The sequence below is a fragment of the Montipora foliosa genome, chromosome 11, assembly GCF_036669935.1.
Source record: "Montipora foliosa isolate CH-2021 chromosome 11, ASM3666993v2, whole genome shotgun sequence".
In the NCBI taxonomy this organism is placed as follows: domain Eukaryota; kingdom Metazoa; phylum Cnidaria; class Anthozoa; order Scleractinia; family Acroporidae; genus Montipora; species Montipora foliosa.
The window spans coordinates 18,927,224-18,942,223 of NC_090879.1; the positions used below are offsets into that span (position 1 = coordinate 18,927,224).

The 15,000-nt window shown below is 42.4% G+C and overlaps 1 protein-coding gene across 1 annotated transcript in view; it reads left to right on the forward strand.

Annotated features, from left to right (window-relative positions):
* LOC137975059 (DNA repair and recombination protein RAD54B-like) overlaps window positions 1–15,000 on the forward strand; it is a 30,878-nt gene that overhangs the window by 12,493 nt on the left and 3,385 nt on the right. Inside the window, exons 10-25 of the mRNA XM_068822099.1 lie at window positions 375–529; window positions 648–695; window positions 843–924; window positions 1,123–1,203; window positions 1,653–1,802; window positions 2,104–2,160; window positions 2,370–2,424; window positions 2,873–2,979; window positions 4,462–4,534; window positions 4,975–5,201; window positions 11,605–11,766; window positions 13,153–13,279; window positions 13,674–13,780; window positions 13,954–14,019; window positions 14,151–14,264; window positions 14,360–14,434. Of these exons, the coding sequence (XP_068678200.1) occupies window positions 375–529; window positions 648–695; window positions 843–924; window positions 1,123–1,203; window positions 1,653–1,802; window positions 2,104–2,160; window positions 2,370–2,424; window positions 2,873–2,979; window positions 4,462–4,534; window positions 4,975–5,201; window positions 11,605–11,766; window positions 13,153–13,279; window positions 13,674–13,780; window positions 13,954–14,019; window positions 14,151–14,264; window positions 14,360–14,434 (1,686 nt within the window). The remainder of the gene's footprint in view (window positions 1–374; window positions 530–647; window positions 696–842; window positions 925–1,122; window positions 1,204–1,652; window positions 1,803–2,103; window positions 2,161–2,369; window positions 2,425–2,872; window positions 2,980–4,461; window positions 4,535–4,974; window positions 5,202–11,604; window positions 11,767–13,152; window positions 13,280–13,673; window positions 13,781–13,953; window positions 14,020–14,150; window positions 14,265–14,359; window positions 14,435–15,000) is intronic.

Consider the following 15,000-nt stretch of genomic DNA (forward strand, 5'->3'; position numbering starts at 1 on the left):
CAAAGCGCGGGAAAATGTGCACGCGCCAGCCACGATTGGTTTTGGTTTCACTTCTGATTGGTTGAAAAAATGGCGCGAGAACTTTGAACCAATCACTGAGTGAAATAATGCAAAACCAAAAAAATTCGCTAGTTACTTTTGACACTCAAGTGAAAACCGCTCTATTGGTATTAATTAATTGCTATATAGCTTTTAATATCATTTGGTTTAATAGCACGTTTACTTCTAATACGCATTTGAGCATATCCACATGGAATTTGCGCACTACAAGTTCTTGTATCATTATTATTTTGTTGACGGGAATCCTGATTGTAAAAGAGGTCAAGAGTGCGGAAATCTGCTTTCCCATTAAACAACTTGTATTTCTAAATTAGCTGGAACACAATCGAGAAGGGCTGGGAATAGTAGACGTGGTGGTGGACCCGCACTTGTCACAACATTTGAGACCTCACCAAAGGGAAGGTGTTATGTTCCTCTATGAGTGTGTCATGGGGCTCAGGAATTTCAATGGAAACGGTGCTATACTTGCGTAAGTAATTCCTTCACGTTAGCACAAATGAAATTGTCCACTGTTGCACTCCTCTGTAGACAATTGTCTCGCATTAGTAGTATCAGTTTGATCTCATTTACTTTGTTTCCTTCTTTAGAGACGACATGGGATTAGGAAAAACCCTTCAATGCATTTCAGTGTTGTGGTAGGCCAACGATTGACTTTGGTTTCACCTCTCATTGTTTTAACGCTTGAACTGTACAAACACACGAGACCATACTGGCAGACTGAAGGTAACTTGTTTGATTAGCGAAATCAGTTTCGAGTGATTATTTTGCGCGTTTATGTTTAGGACTCTTCACAAACAAGGCATGTATGGAGGGCATCCCGTTGTCAAGAGAACACTTATCATCACTCCCGGGAGTCTAGTCAAGGTACAGCCTGATCTATTGTCCTGGAACTGCGAGTTTTCGGCTCTGAGCATGCGCACGCTCAGTAGGAGAAAATCCAAGTCGTAATCGCACTCCTTCTCCATTCCAAACTACGAACTTCCCTTATTAGCCGACGGATACTTACCACCCGGCCCCTCTGATCTTTGTCTCACTTATCTCTAAAGACCGGTTTACTTTCAGAACTGGAGCTGCGAGTTCCGCAAGTGGCTCGGGAGTGAACGGCTCAAGGTGTACACTGTTACTTCAGAGAAGAGAGTCAAGGTATTATAAACAACTCTGAGGAAGCTCACAGTCAAATGCCTTAATTTCACCTGGCTTAGGCTTTGTGTACGTTGCGTTAAGGCGCAGAAGCAGCACGTTTCTGATCTTTAAAGGCAATGACAACACAGGTTTTCGGGAAACAAAACTTAAGCTATTGTTATTGTTGAAATGTTGCAATTGAATAGATGATTCAACGATGAAATGATATATGAAATGGATCATATATGAACTGCGGATATGAAATCAAGTGAAGCTATGATCCTCGCAGTTATAAACGCAATTTTTGCAATTGCGTAAAGAAGCCTGAACAATTCAGGACTTCAACGGGGTTTGAACCCGTGACCTCGCGATACCGTTGCGACGTTCTAACCAACTGAGCAATGAAGCCACTTTTGTTGGTAGTTAGTGACAAGTTTCAATTCCGTGCATTTTTTACTTCTGTTTTACAGGGATTTATCGACAGTCGTCTTTATCCCGTAATGATAATCAGTTACGAGATGCTCTTGCGATCAGTGGAGGAGGTCAGGAGCATCAACTTTGGACTGGTGATCTGCGACGAGGCGCATCGCTTAAAAAATACCAATATCAAAACTGCAACGGTGAGTCCCATGGGACATTCCCTACACTCGTCCCTCACAGATAAGAGCGCGCGCGCGTGAATTCGCCTGGGTAGGTCATTCGACACAGCTGTGAATTCCTGTTAGCAATGAAGGAATGAACAACAAAATTGAAAGTTAGGAAACTCTCACACGCTTGTTTGTGGCGGGCGAAACTGGCCTGGTGACCCCGGCGCTCCTGTTACGTTTCCTTTTGAATCAGCTAGAGATTTTAACCTGTTACAGTAAGTACTTATCCTTCAAACGAAACTATGTTTCTTGATATAATTTCTTTGTGTTGCAGATGATTTCCGGATTGAAGACCAAGAGACGGATTCTTCTCTCAGGAACTCCAGTGCAGGTTTGCTCTGTCTTATTAACCCTGTAAGGCAACTAAAGAAAGACGAGAATGGACCACTTCTTGTTTTTACTTTGGTGTCATTTTCAAAGCAAATTCTAGTGCGCTTTTGAAAGAAAGTCGCTCTTATACGCTCATTGAAACCGAGGGGAACATTATGTCGAAAAGGGCTCATTTTTCTCCTCCTGAGCGGTGTTTTTTTCCTTATGTAGAATGATCTGAAGGAATTTCACTCACTCATCGACTTGTGTAATCCAGGAATTCTGGGTGAGTTTCATTTAACTCGTAACGAAAACGTCATCATCATTGACCCCAGTTGTTCAAAAGGTGGATAACGCTATCCACCGGATAAATCTGTATCCACTGCCGGGATAGCGCAATTGGTTTCACTGTGACTTATCAAGTGCATATTGATTTATCCGGCGAACAACTGGGCACTGGTGCATAGAGCTGGGAGTTCATTTGGATCGGGGGTGCGGTAGAGGGGACCAGAGTACATGGAGAAAAACCCTCGAGTCTGAGTTTGTGATCAACTTAAACTCGGCCCACAAACGATAAGGGTGGAGAAGGGGGGGGGGGGGGGTAGGGGTGTGCCCCTATACTCCAGCCTGACTCCGAAAGGCAAGGCGTTCAACATGGAGTATTATCTTCCGACAGGACTTAACTTTGGTGAAAATATGACACCCGATTTTGTTTTTTTGCCCACCTCGTCTAGGTACGCAATCTTCTTTTCGCCGATTATACGAGGAGCCTATCGTCCGCGGACAGCAACCTGATGCAAACAGTGAGGAAAAACTCTTGGGACAAACAAGAGCTGCCGAGGTCGGTAATTGAAGTCATCATTTTCCGGCAAAGATTTTAATAGAAAGTATTTATAGATTTTTTTAATTTCATATCTTTCTATAATACCTTCACCTGCTTCGGGTTACAATACGAACTTTCCAGTGACTAGTGACCAGGGGCCCGTTTCTCGAAAGTCCCGAAACTTTTCGGGGCATTTTCGAGTGTCAAAATTCCTTTTGTATCTCAAGAACGGAGGGGATTTAAGTCGTCAAACTTCACAGACATGTTTCTTTTAGCTAGCTTGAAAACATCTTAAAAAATCGGCTTTCCAAACAAGTGGTTGGCAATTTCACAAATGGCTTTTCGGGTCTGGAAAGTTTTCGGGACTTTCGAGAAACGGGCCCCAGATCGCTTGATACAATGTAGCTTAGATGGTAGATGGTAACAGGTCGTTCCGCTCCAGAGTCGATCCGCCTCACGTATTATTGTGTCCAAGCACTGACTTTAGTGATGAAAAATTGGGGTTAGGATTGTTTAGCTATCATACAACGGTCGTCAAAATTCTGTGGGGCGGATCGACTCTGAGGCGGAACGACCTGTATTCGTGGTAGAGCGAGTGAGTCGCAATCGCATGGAAAGGAAAGGAACTGTATATAAGTGTCTAGTTGTTCTAGCGCTGGAGCACTAATTGGGGACACTGTAAACTGAAATTAACAATTAACGTAAATCAAGTCAAATGTTGGTTTTTGAGGAGAGGGGAAAACCGGAGTACCAGGAGAAAAACCCCTCGGTGCAGAGTAGAGAACCAACAAACTCAACCCACATATGACGCCGAGTCTGGGAATCGAACCCGGGCCACATTGGTGGGAGACGAGTGCTCTCACCACTGTACCATCCCTGGATTCTTTCAGGCTTCTTTCGCAACCGCTCAAGTTGATATCACTTTCACTGAGACCGAGAAAATAGTTTGCTTGCCAGGAGGTCGAATTTCGAAGGGTGTCCCAACTGAAAGGGGAATTTGTGCTTGTGTTTTGTTCGTGGTTTTGCTTTACGCTAAACTCCTTCAAGCTGAACGCCGCAAAACATAATGTCCTCATTCCATGGAGCACCATTATATATGCCAGGGAAAGAGCAGCAACCAGAGCAAGCTAAAATGATTTGCCTCTTCCTAGTTAGAGACCCTATGCAAAAATGGCTACCTTTAAATTATTCTTTTGTTCATATTCAAAATAGCCCAACTAACCTCGTTTTTGAGAAAAAAATTCTAAAGAATTTGTTATTCCGAACGAGGTTTTTCTCACGCGGCTCAAACTTGAAAACGTCGGCCCGACTTTTTCAAGTTTTGATCGATCAACTGCACATGCGCAGCTCATGATACTGCCCCTTTGAAGGCAGCCATTTTTTGCATAGGGTCTATTAGATTAGTGAAGAAGAGCATTTAGGAGAGAGAACCACTCTATTGAATAATAAAAGAGATAACCACTGATCATGAAATTTTGGTTTCATATTTTTTTTTTCCAGCTTAACAGATTAACGAGTTTGTTCTTCTTAAGACGGACGTCAGAAGTAAACAGCCGTTACCTTCCTCCCAAAGGTATCGAATTACAGTGAACTGTATTGTAAAAGTTGTTTCAGTTGTCTTTTTCTTTATTTACGAAGCCTTTTAAACTCGAGTTAGTTCTGAAATTTGATTTTTTTATACCGAAAGTTCGTCGTTCTTTTCAAAGCAAATGCCGTTAGGTTTATGTTGGATGCATCTTTCATACCTTCAGAATGCGGGCTTCCGTCGCCAATCCTCTCCACAGCAGTTAAAACTCGACTTTTTGAACCCCTGTATAAAGAAAAAACGAACTATTTTCCTGAGCCCGCTGTAAGTATGAAAAAAACCTCGATACAAGAAAAGCTTATTGTGAGTGATTCCCAGCGTATCCCTCGAAGCTTCGATAAATCGATTTTTCAATGTAATCGAGTTTCGTTTTTCACTTATTTGTGCTTTTAACTCGAACCTGTTTGTTGTTGCTTTATTTCTTACAGTGGAGTCCGTTGTTTTCTGCCGCCCCAGTCTCCTGCAGCTTTCTCTTTACCGCCATCTTCTCAAGTCACGTGTTTTGAGGTCATGTCTGACGTCATATGCCTTAGGCGGCCCTCGTCACTTGGTGTGCATAAGTGCTCTGAAGAGGCTTTGTAATGATCCGAGTCTCATTTACTCGCAATGCCAAGACAGAAGTGATGTGCCGCCAGATAGTTGGAATGTCGAAGAGGTAACTTGCATTTTTTTAAAAATGCTTTAATTTTTTCACCAGACATCAGAGTTTTCGATAGCTTTTCAAAGTACCGGATTTGATAATAAAAGTACCGGACATGGTTATTTTCCATCACGGGTGTAAGGCCGATTGCAAGTGCCTTGGGAGAAAACCCTCAAGGAGACCTTGGTCCCCTAGAAATGGAACTCTCAGAAATTATGTTTACACTGAGATTGGAGAAAGAATACTAAACTTATCTCGTGATTGAATGCCAACAGATCGATTATTCCGTTAAGTAAGCAAAAAACGACTTCTTGTTATTTTGAAGGATTTATTGCGCGTGATTGTCGTATGTTTCTTCAGCCCGCGGCTTCCTGAGATACACATATCCAAAAAGATAATAATAATAATAATAATAATAATAATAATAATAATAATAACATTACGAGCGAGAGAAGAAGAGAGAAGCATGAGGGAAGTAAGAGAGCAGAGGTGGCAAGGAAAGCTGTTCGGAGAAAGATGGGATGATAACAAAGTTATTGACTGCTTCACTTGGCTTAGTAAGTGGAAGTCTGCACCTGTGCATACTGTTGCTGGAATCTATGAGTTATACCAGCAATTACTCCCCACTAAGCTGTACCACCAGAGCAAGACGAAGACGCTGACCACCGCGGATACCACGTGTCGTATGTGTGGAAATGGGCCTGAATCTATGGCCCACGTGATTAGCGGATGTGGTGCCTTGGCACAGACTAAGTACATGCAGAGACACAATGCAGCCTTGAAAATCCTTTTCTTCGAGTTCCTGAAAGACTTAGATCTTATCCAGTGTATCCCCCCTTGGTACTCTCCAGTCTCACCTAAACCCGAGTACAGGAATGACCGAGCGTGCGCGTACTGGGATGTCCCAGTATTTGCTGAAAATACGGAAGTCAGGGCTAACAGAATTGATGCGAGAATTGTGGACAGAAAGGAGAAGAAGGTGATCTTTATTGAGATGAGCTTCCCTTGGGTTTCCAACAGAGAACAGAAGGAACAGGAGAAAACTGACAAGTATGCGCCGTTGAGATGGGAGATGCGCCAACAGTTCCCCGGCCACACTATCACACAGTTTAATGTGGTAGTTGATGTACTAGGAGGCTACTCTATGGAGACGGCGGAGAAAGTTAGGAAGTTTTTAGGTTTGGATAGAGGGAACCAGGTTTTGTTTAATATGCAGAAGGCAGTTTTATCGTACACCCTAAACATAGCAAGGTCATTCAAGGTTTCGACGAGTTATTAAGGAATATAAACTCTTGTTCCTTTCTCAAATGTTGGTTCGTCATTTATTACCAATTGGTTTGTAAATAGGTTTAACAGTAGGGATTGTTACACAACAGTGCCTTTTCCTACTTATATTTGTAAGCATACTTACGTACTACATACTGCATAATAATAATAAGAAGAAGAAGAAGAAGAAGTTGGACGTCAGACAATCTTATGATTGACAGAATGGTGGTGACGTTAGATTGTCACAGAGGAAAACGAAACCTAAGCATGGCTTGGGTAGACGTAAAGAAGGCGTAGGACTCGGTGGATCACAGCTGGCTGCTTGAAATTATGGAAGTTCACCGCTTTCCTTCCTGGCTTTGTAGAGTCATGAGATTCTTAGTTGCAAGCTGGAATTTTAGGATTGTTACTACCACCAAACGTGGTCCCGAAACCTCTCGTTGTATTCGATTTAACAGGGGATTTCTGCAGGGAGACTCACTCTGCCCGCGCCTCTTTACGCTATGTTTAAATCCAATAGCCTGGTCACTGGAAGCTACTGAGGGATATAAGTTGTCGAAGCCTTTTAGCGCCGGGGTATCCTATTTAATGTATATTGATGATCTGAAAGTGTTTGCGTCCTCTGAAGCTAAGCTCAACAGAGTTTTAAAATCTACCAGTGCCGCCATGGAGGACATTGGACTAACATGGAATCCTAAGAAATGCAATGTGATTCATGTGAGGAAAGGGACTCAAGTGCATGATGCAGCAGGTGTGTGAGGTTAGGTCACGAGGGGGTCGTGGAAAGCCTGGACGCGAGTTCTAGTTACAAGTTTCTAGGGGTGAGAGAGTCGGTGATGCAGGATGAGAAGCTGGCATTGAAATGTGCGGCAAAGGCTTACCTGCAAAGGTTGTCATTAATTTGGAGTAGCCCTTTGTTTGATTCCAACCGTGTGACGGCAAGTAACCAGTTTGCTCTTCCAGTCCTCTCCTATTTGATGTGGACTCAACATTGGCCTATTACAGAGCTTAGAGTGATCTACAGAGAGGCGAGAAAGATAATATGTCAGAACGGAGGGAAACATCCGCCAAGTTCGACGGCTATGTTGTATCTACCCAGGGACAAGGGTGGGCGTGGCCTACGCGCAATTGAGCAAGAATACAAGCTAACAAAAATCAAATCTGCAATTAAGCTGTATGAGAATACAGATCCTACCGTGAGGTTAGTTCAGAAGTTTGAAGAGAGGGCGAGTGAGAAGGGATTCACTTCGTTGGTTAAGGAGGCATGCAAGTACGCGGAGGAGCTGGACACGGGTTTGACTTTCAACTATCCGAACCCGTCATGCAGCCCGCGCCAAGCACCGGATATAGAAATTCTAGGGAAGAAAGTTAAAGGTTATTTGAGGAGGACTGTGACGGAGAAGTTACAGGAAGAGATTGAGAGCGAGCAGTGGCATGGTCGCTTTCTGTGTGCACGGTGGCAGGACGAAGATCTGAGCATGGATGAGTGTTTTGCTTGGCTACGGGAGTGGCCCTCATCATCCACCCACACGATTACCGGGGTACTGGAGCTTTACGAACAGCTCGCCCCTACTAGAGTGTATACAAAGATCAAAACAGGAACTTCACAAGGAGAGATCACGTGCAGGTTGTGCGGAGGCGCTGCAGAAACTCTTGCGCATGTTCTTGTGGGATGTCCTGCTTTAGCACAGTCCAAGTACTTGGAGCGACACAACGGTGCACTTAAGATGTTGTTCTTTGAGGTGTGTAAAGACCTGCAGCTAGTGGACTCAGTATCACCATGGTACTCGTTAGTGGCACCCAAACCAGTGTACGAATATCCGAAAGCTCAAGCTTACTGGGATGTACCAGTGTATGCCGAAGAAAGCTATGTCAAGGCCAACAGAGTGGTCGTCAGATTTGTGGATCACAGGAGGAAACGAGTCTGGGCAGTTGAAATGAGTTGCCCCTGGTTAGACAACCGTAGAAAAAAGGAGAGGGAGAAGACGGAAAAGTATGCTCCACTGCGCTGGGTTTTAAGGAAGCAGTACCCTGGCTATGTCGTGGAACAGTGCAACGTAGTGATTGATGTGCTAGGCGGTTGGTCTGAAGATTTAGAGAAAACAATAAAGAAACTTGTGGGCGCTAGAGGAAAAGAGGTTCTCAGAAGGATGCAGAAAGCTATTATCTCAAGTTCGCTTAACATAGCGCGGGCCTTCAAGGCCACCGTCAAATAATTTTACGAACTTTAGAAATTAGAGAGTGTTAGAAAATTTTAAGGAATTTTTTTTTTATAATTTTTTTTTATGTTAGGATCTTAAGGATTATTATTAATTTTTTTTTTTGCTTTTATGCATTTTATCATTTTAAAACGCTGCTTTATATAGAGACTTACGTTCCGTAAGAGGACATAGGTTACGCTTTGCGCCCTATGTACTTTTAATATTAGAGCATCCATACGTGTATACTGCAGATAATAATAATAATAATCACTTTATTGAAGTCTCAAGGTTATTTAGCCGAGTACGAGTGCTCTACTAATTCAGAAGACTACAAATTAACTGAAATCAGAACAAAATAAGTCAAAAGTTGATTTTTGTGGAGAGGGGAAAACCGAAGTACCCGGGGAAAAACCTCTCGGAGCAGAGTAGAGAACCAACAAACTCGACTCACATATGGCGTTGAATCTGGGAATCGGTACCGGACCACATTGGAAAAACCTTAAATAACAATGACCACAACCAGGTTTTCTGAGCCAGCGAGACTGAGCACCCCCAGCAAACCATTGTTTCAACAAAAACCGCTGATCAGCAACCTGGTTCAGGTCATTGCTGTCTAAGGTCTTCCGCCACATTGATGGAAGGCGAGTCCTCTCACCCCCTGCGCCAGCCCTGTTCCCCAGAAGAAGCTAACAAATAACAAATTTATCGCGTCAAAATGATAAACGTTCGGACAAAACGTGCGGCCGCAAACTAAAACCCTGGGGCATTGATTGCTGCGAGCCGGGTTTATTGTGGGAGTTTTCTCTTTAGCTCCTTCCAGAATCCCAATTTTGGGTAAAGGAGAGCTGCCCGTGCAAATACTTGAAAAACACTCGGGTCTCTAAATCGTGAGTGACTAAAAATTTAGACCAAGAAACGAACTTGTCCATTTCTTTTCTTTTTGTCCTCATTGACTCCAACAGGGGATCGAGAAAAATCTCTCAAGCCTTTTTGTATACGATAAGCTTTTTAATTGAAAAATGGGACTAAAAATATGCCTAACTATGTAACAATAATTGAAGAAACCTAAATATTCTCCTAACTACATCTAGTACATTAAAAAAAAAAAATTAAAGAAAAAACAGTTTAAGAAAAAGCAAGGAAGTCGGGGAAAAATTTCGTCATAGAGCAGAGTTCGCATGTTCTTCCGATCCTGTTTTGGGAATCGCATGCCTCGTTTTAACGACTTCGTTATTCTGGACAGTTTTAAGATGTGTGGAGCTATGTTTTCAGTGTCCCCATTCAAATAGTTCAGGCAGCGTTAAGATATGTTTAGTTTCGTTGCGAGGCCGAAGACAGCTTGGCTCCAGAGACGCTTATACTTTAGAGTGGATGGACCTTGTTCGATCTCCGTGCAAACCACTTTCGAGGCATCCTCTGGGTTTTCATATCTCCCTGGTAAAGGCCACCGTTCCTTTGCCCTTGAAGATCTACGTCAGAACTGTTTTGTGACTCCACCGAGGTGGAACCCGACGAAGAGCTTGTCGAACTTTCGAGGTCGCTAGCGTTTACACCAAACACTCTTGAAAAATACTGGCCTGTGGCATTAAGGTACAGTTCAGTATTGCGGGGTCCATGGGATTCGGCGCTCGACAAAATAGATTTCTTAATCCTCTTTATTAATGATACTTTGTAAGCGCGGTCTCTTTCCTCTCTACTTGGAAATTTGTTCTTGGGCTTTTTCTTTGGTGCTTTCTTCAATTTTTCGTCAGCAAGTTTCTCCTTATGCTTGAGTTTCTTGGTATAGATCCGATGCCATTCTGATGGACTTGGCAGTGGTGCTGTAAAGGAGGTTTTCCTGTGGTGCCCTGATGTCTCCGGCCGATCATTCGCCAAGTTGCTGATTTTGTGATCTTGGCCGTTGCGTCCCTTTTTGTTTTCTACGCATGCGCCGGAGTGTGCATCATCATCCTCTCTCTCATTTGTATGTCGCCGGTTAGCATCACTCTTGCTTTCCCGGTGAAGTTGTTCTCTGTTTGTGAAGTCGTCAGTTTCTTCAAGGTCTATGATCTCTAAACTCTTGTTTTGCATGAGTTTTGTTTGGCGTCGACCTTTCAATCCTCCTTTGTTTCTTCCTGACGCTTCTTTTTCCTCGTTGTCTGTTCCTTTTTCTCGCTTCCTTGCTATCGTAGACTTTCCACTCTTACAATCGACAGTCTCCCCATTCTCTTTGCATTCCTTAACTTCGATTCTCATCACATTTTCTTTTTTCTTGTTTGATCCGAGCACAGAACCACAGCTCCCCATTGTAGCGCTTTTTGTGGTAAAAGAAGAGCTTTCCGTTTTGTTTCCTCGATTATGACGTAAAGGATATTAGAGACTGTTAAGTGCTAACTCTCGCGCGCATGCTATTTTCACATGCCCATTTTTAACTTGGCTCAAACCAGTTTCAACACTTGAAAGAAACGTTCTTATCAGAAGGATTAGCACTAAAACACTTAATCACTTAACAGCAATCTTATCGTACCATATCAAACACTTATTATTGCTGAAAAAGATTCGGTCATTTTTGTGACGTAAAAAGTTACCGCGGCAACAGGAAAGCCTTTCAAAAACACCCCGTATTTTGGCTTTAGTTACTCATACCTGAAAAGCCACCGGGCACCGGTGGCTCAGTTGGTTGGGCACTCAGTTTGGTTTGAGCCACCTGAACCTTTCTCTCAGTTGTGATCCTTAAATTCGATTGTAAACAGGTTATACAAAATGCCTAAAATAATTGTTTTCGCGTATTGTTCTGAGTACGCAAAAGCGAGGCTTGTGCTGATTCCGGTACGAGAAATACCTTCCTGCATCATTGTTTTATCATCATTCCCTAGAATGGAATAAAATGTACCGCTTGTCTGCGAAATTTAGATTTAACGTAGATATTCAAAGAACCCCCATAAATTTTCCTCACTACTTATTTCCCACAGGAATCGTCTTTATACGAAGGTCTTGAACGTTGCTTTCCAGAAGATTACAACCCAGATAATTGTACGACAGACTACTCAGGGAAACTGCAAGTTCTCGGCAAAATGTTGTCACACATGCATCACACAGGAGCAAGAGTGGTGCTTGTGTCAAACTACACCCAGGTAGCATTGAATAGACAGGCTTGGATGAAAGTGCGCATACACCAAATTTCAAAATGGCTGCCATTAAATTGTTCTTTTATCCTCCTTTAAGCCAATTGACCTGATTAGCCTCGTTTTGTACCAAAACTTCTGGGCCCGCTTGTTCGAAAGCTAATTAACTAAACCCAGGATTAGCGTAAACTATTGTTTCATGTTTTCAACTTTTTGGTGAAAGTTTCTTTTGTTTATTTTTGTTTTTCAAGATTGAGTTCTACTGTAAAGTTCTGCAAAATATCAGCGTTGAACAGCATTTGGGAGTAGAGAAATAAACTCCTTGGTTAATTTTTAATCTGCTTTTAAACAACCGGACCCTGAAATAGAATTTGTAAAGATCATCGCAGTTGTAAGCAAACCTGAAAAATCCGGGCATGAGAGGAGTAATCCTGTAGCTGCTATTCCCGGATTATTTTTTTCATTAGTCCTTAAGCGGGATTCGAATGATGACCGTCAGGGGGGAGGGGGGGGGAGCCCATTACCCTGAGCCTCCATTTTCCATATTAACCCTCTGGGTCAACCCTGTCCCGTATCTTTTTTTTTTTATTTTTAGAAGCAGCTCCCAAGACGGTTTTCGTGGGTGCTTTCGCAATAGCCAATCATAAGAGACCTATGGTCGGCTTTTAAGGCTGATTAGTCACGGTGGCAAAAGAATGATTCATTGGATGCCATTTTTGTATAACGGCTATAGTGGAACTTTGATTTAGCCAACACCTTTTTACCGTTAAAATAAACTCTGCAAGTTTAAATTAGGAAATTGATGATTCCAAGAAGCTTGCACATCTCGGCGCCAACTTATTTTCGGTTCGACTGCTTGGTTTTTTTCTTTAGCTCCGACGATTGCGAAGTGGATTGGGTTCCCTGTGCTCTCCGGTTGCCGCATTTGTCATTTTGAGGTCGTTATTGGGATCAACTGTTTTGACGGAAACATGTTGAGGTTGAAATGGTTTAAGTTCTTTTTTGCGTTTTTGCGTTTTTCAACTTTTCGACGTGTTTTTGGTTAGAACTGAATATCTGACCCTGGGACTAGTACTACAAGTCAGATCTAGTCGCTGTGAGGTGAAAAAAGCATCAGATAACCGAGCCTGACCTTAAAACTGAACTTGACAACGACTGCCAAACTCATTTTTTGCTACCATTTCAACCTTGGTTGAATGCGGCCGAAAAACCTCCCAATGGAACGCGAAAAACATTCGACTTAGTTATTTAACTTGGCAACAGTACGACCTAATCATTACAAATTCTTGTTTGCGATGTATGTAATTACCAGCTCACTCAAAGCGAGCCTTGAGTCCTCTTCTTAAAACAAGGGATAACCCTTCAATACTGATTTCATTTCCTCTTTCTCTCTAGACGCTCGATTTACTTCAAAAGCTCTGCGAAACCAGAGATTACGAGTTTATGCGACTTGATGGCAAAACACCTACAAGCAAACGGCAATCGCTGGTGGATCGGTTTAATGACAAGTCCTGTAAAATATGTAAGAGTATGAATACCCTTATTTAGCGACTCCTCTTTCGCCTATGATCACCCTATCCTCCCTCTCAGGCTGTTATAAGATTTGTTCAACTCGGTTTCATTGGCGATCCAAGGTATAATTAAGGATTATTTTCTTAATTAAAGGATGACCTTTTTCTCGAATTAGCATTATTTTACGTTTTTAAGTTATCGTTGAGCCTTGTTCTATTTGGTACAGCTACTTCAAAGTCTCGTAGGGCACATAAAAGGTAGATATTTCTCTGTGGTTTTAGAAGTAGAAAACCCCTCTTTTTAGCTTTAAGCTCGTTAAAATCATTTGGCGGAAAGCCATCCATCTGCGTACAATATGGCCGTTAAGCTTAAGTTGTCTCACATTCACGCATTTCTTTATTTAGTTGTGTTTCTGTTGAGTTCTAAAGCTGGTGGAGTGGGCTTAAATCTGATTGGTGCCTCCAAACTTGTACTCTTCGATATTGACTGGAATCCAGCCAACGACATTCAGGTAAAATATTTCAAAATATCTCAGAGATCGTTATATATGCAGTTGACAGACATTTTCAATTTCGCAACAAATTAAATCAGTAGATGCCGATGATGTACTTATCAGCCACTTTGATGCCTTGCTCATACTGGCAAGTCACTCAGTCTGACTTTCTAGGTTATTTATGTTAACAGGCCATGGCAAGAGTTTGGAGAGACGGACAGAACAACACAGTTCACATTTATCGTCTCCTGACAACGGTAAAGTTAATTGAAACCCTGTTTTTTTTTTAACAACCTCAACTTGCGTGAAATTTAGCCTAGACATTTAACCAACGGAGTTACTACCTTGTTGCTGACAACAAGAACCATTTTATGCTCGGATAATGCAGGGAACTATCGAAGAAAAGATTTACCAACGCCAAAGCGCCAAGCAAGGTTTGAGTGGAACAGTAGCTGATGCAAAGGAGAAGCTGAAAATTGAGTTTACACGGGAGGAGCTAAAAGTAAGTCGTGATTCGTTCAGCTTGAGTGAGTTTGTCCCCCACAAGATTACTGAGAAATCTTAATTTTTCTCTCAATGTCTCGTATTTACTTACAGGACTTGTTTACGCTTCACGAAAACACTCTTTGTTTGACGCATGATCTTTTGGAATGTACATGTTTGACTTTGGAGGTGAGCAACATTTGCATGACGTCACTCTGGACTTTTCTTTTACACTGGCTTTAGAGTCAGTTCTTCATTGAAGGGGCTCAGCGTCCTAGAGAGTTCAACTCTGTCGACTGCGGTTCCAGGGTCCTCTCTTTCTCTCTCTCTTTCTCTCTCTCAACGACAAGAGAACAAATAAAGGAGTCCCTTGGTACGAGTTTTCAACTATGTGATTAACCCGCAGTTGGCGCAAAGCTGCCAATACCCTTTGGCACGAGCGCAACGTCACTCCCAAGGCTTTTTTGCGGGCCTGCGGGCTCTCCGACCCCTCGTCAATAAAGCCCTGGGGACGAGGATGTCCAGCGCGCTCTTAATTCTTCCGCGTGCTCTTCACTTGCGCTGCTTTTAGTCGAGTGCACATTGTGTTTTGTGGCTTTTCTAAATGATTGTAATACCTGTAATATAATTATTTTTGTATCGATACTTCCAGAATGTATTTTTAGTTTAAGATAATTTAATATATTTTTATAATTTAATATTTTAAATTATTAACATGGATAGTAAGTAGATCAAGTTAAGTGATATTGTAAGCG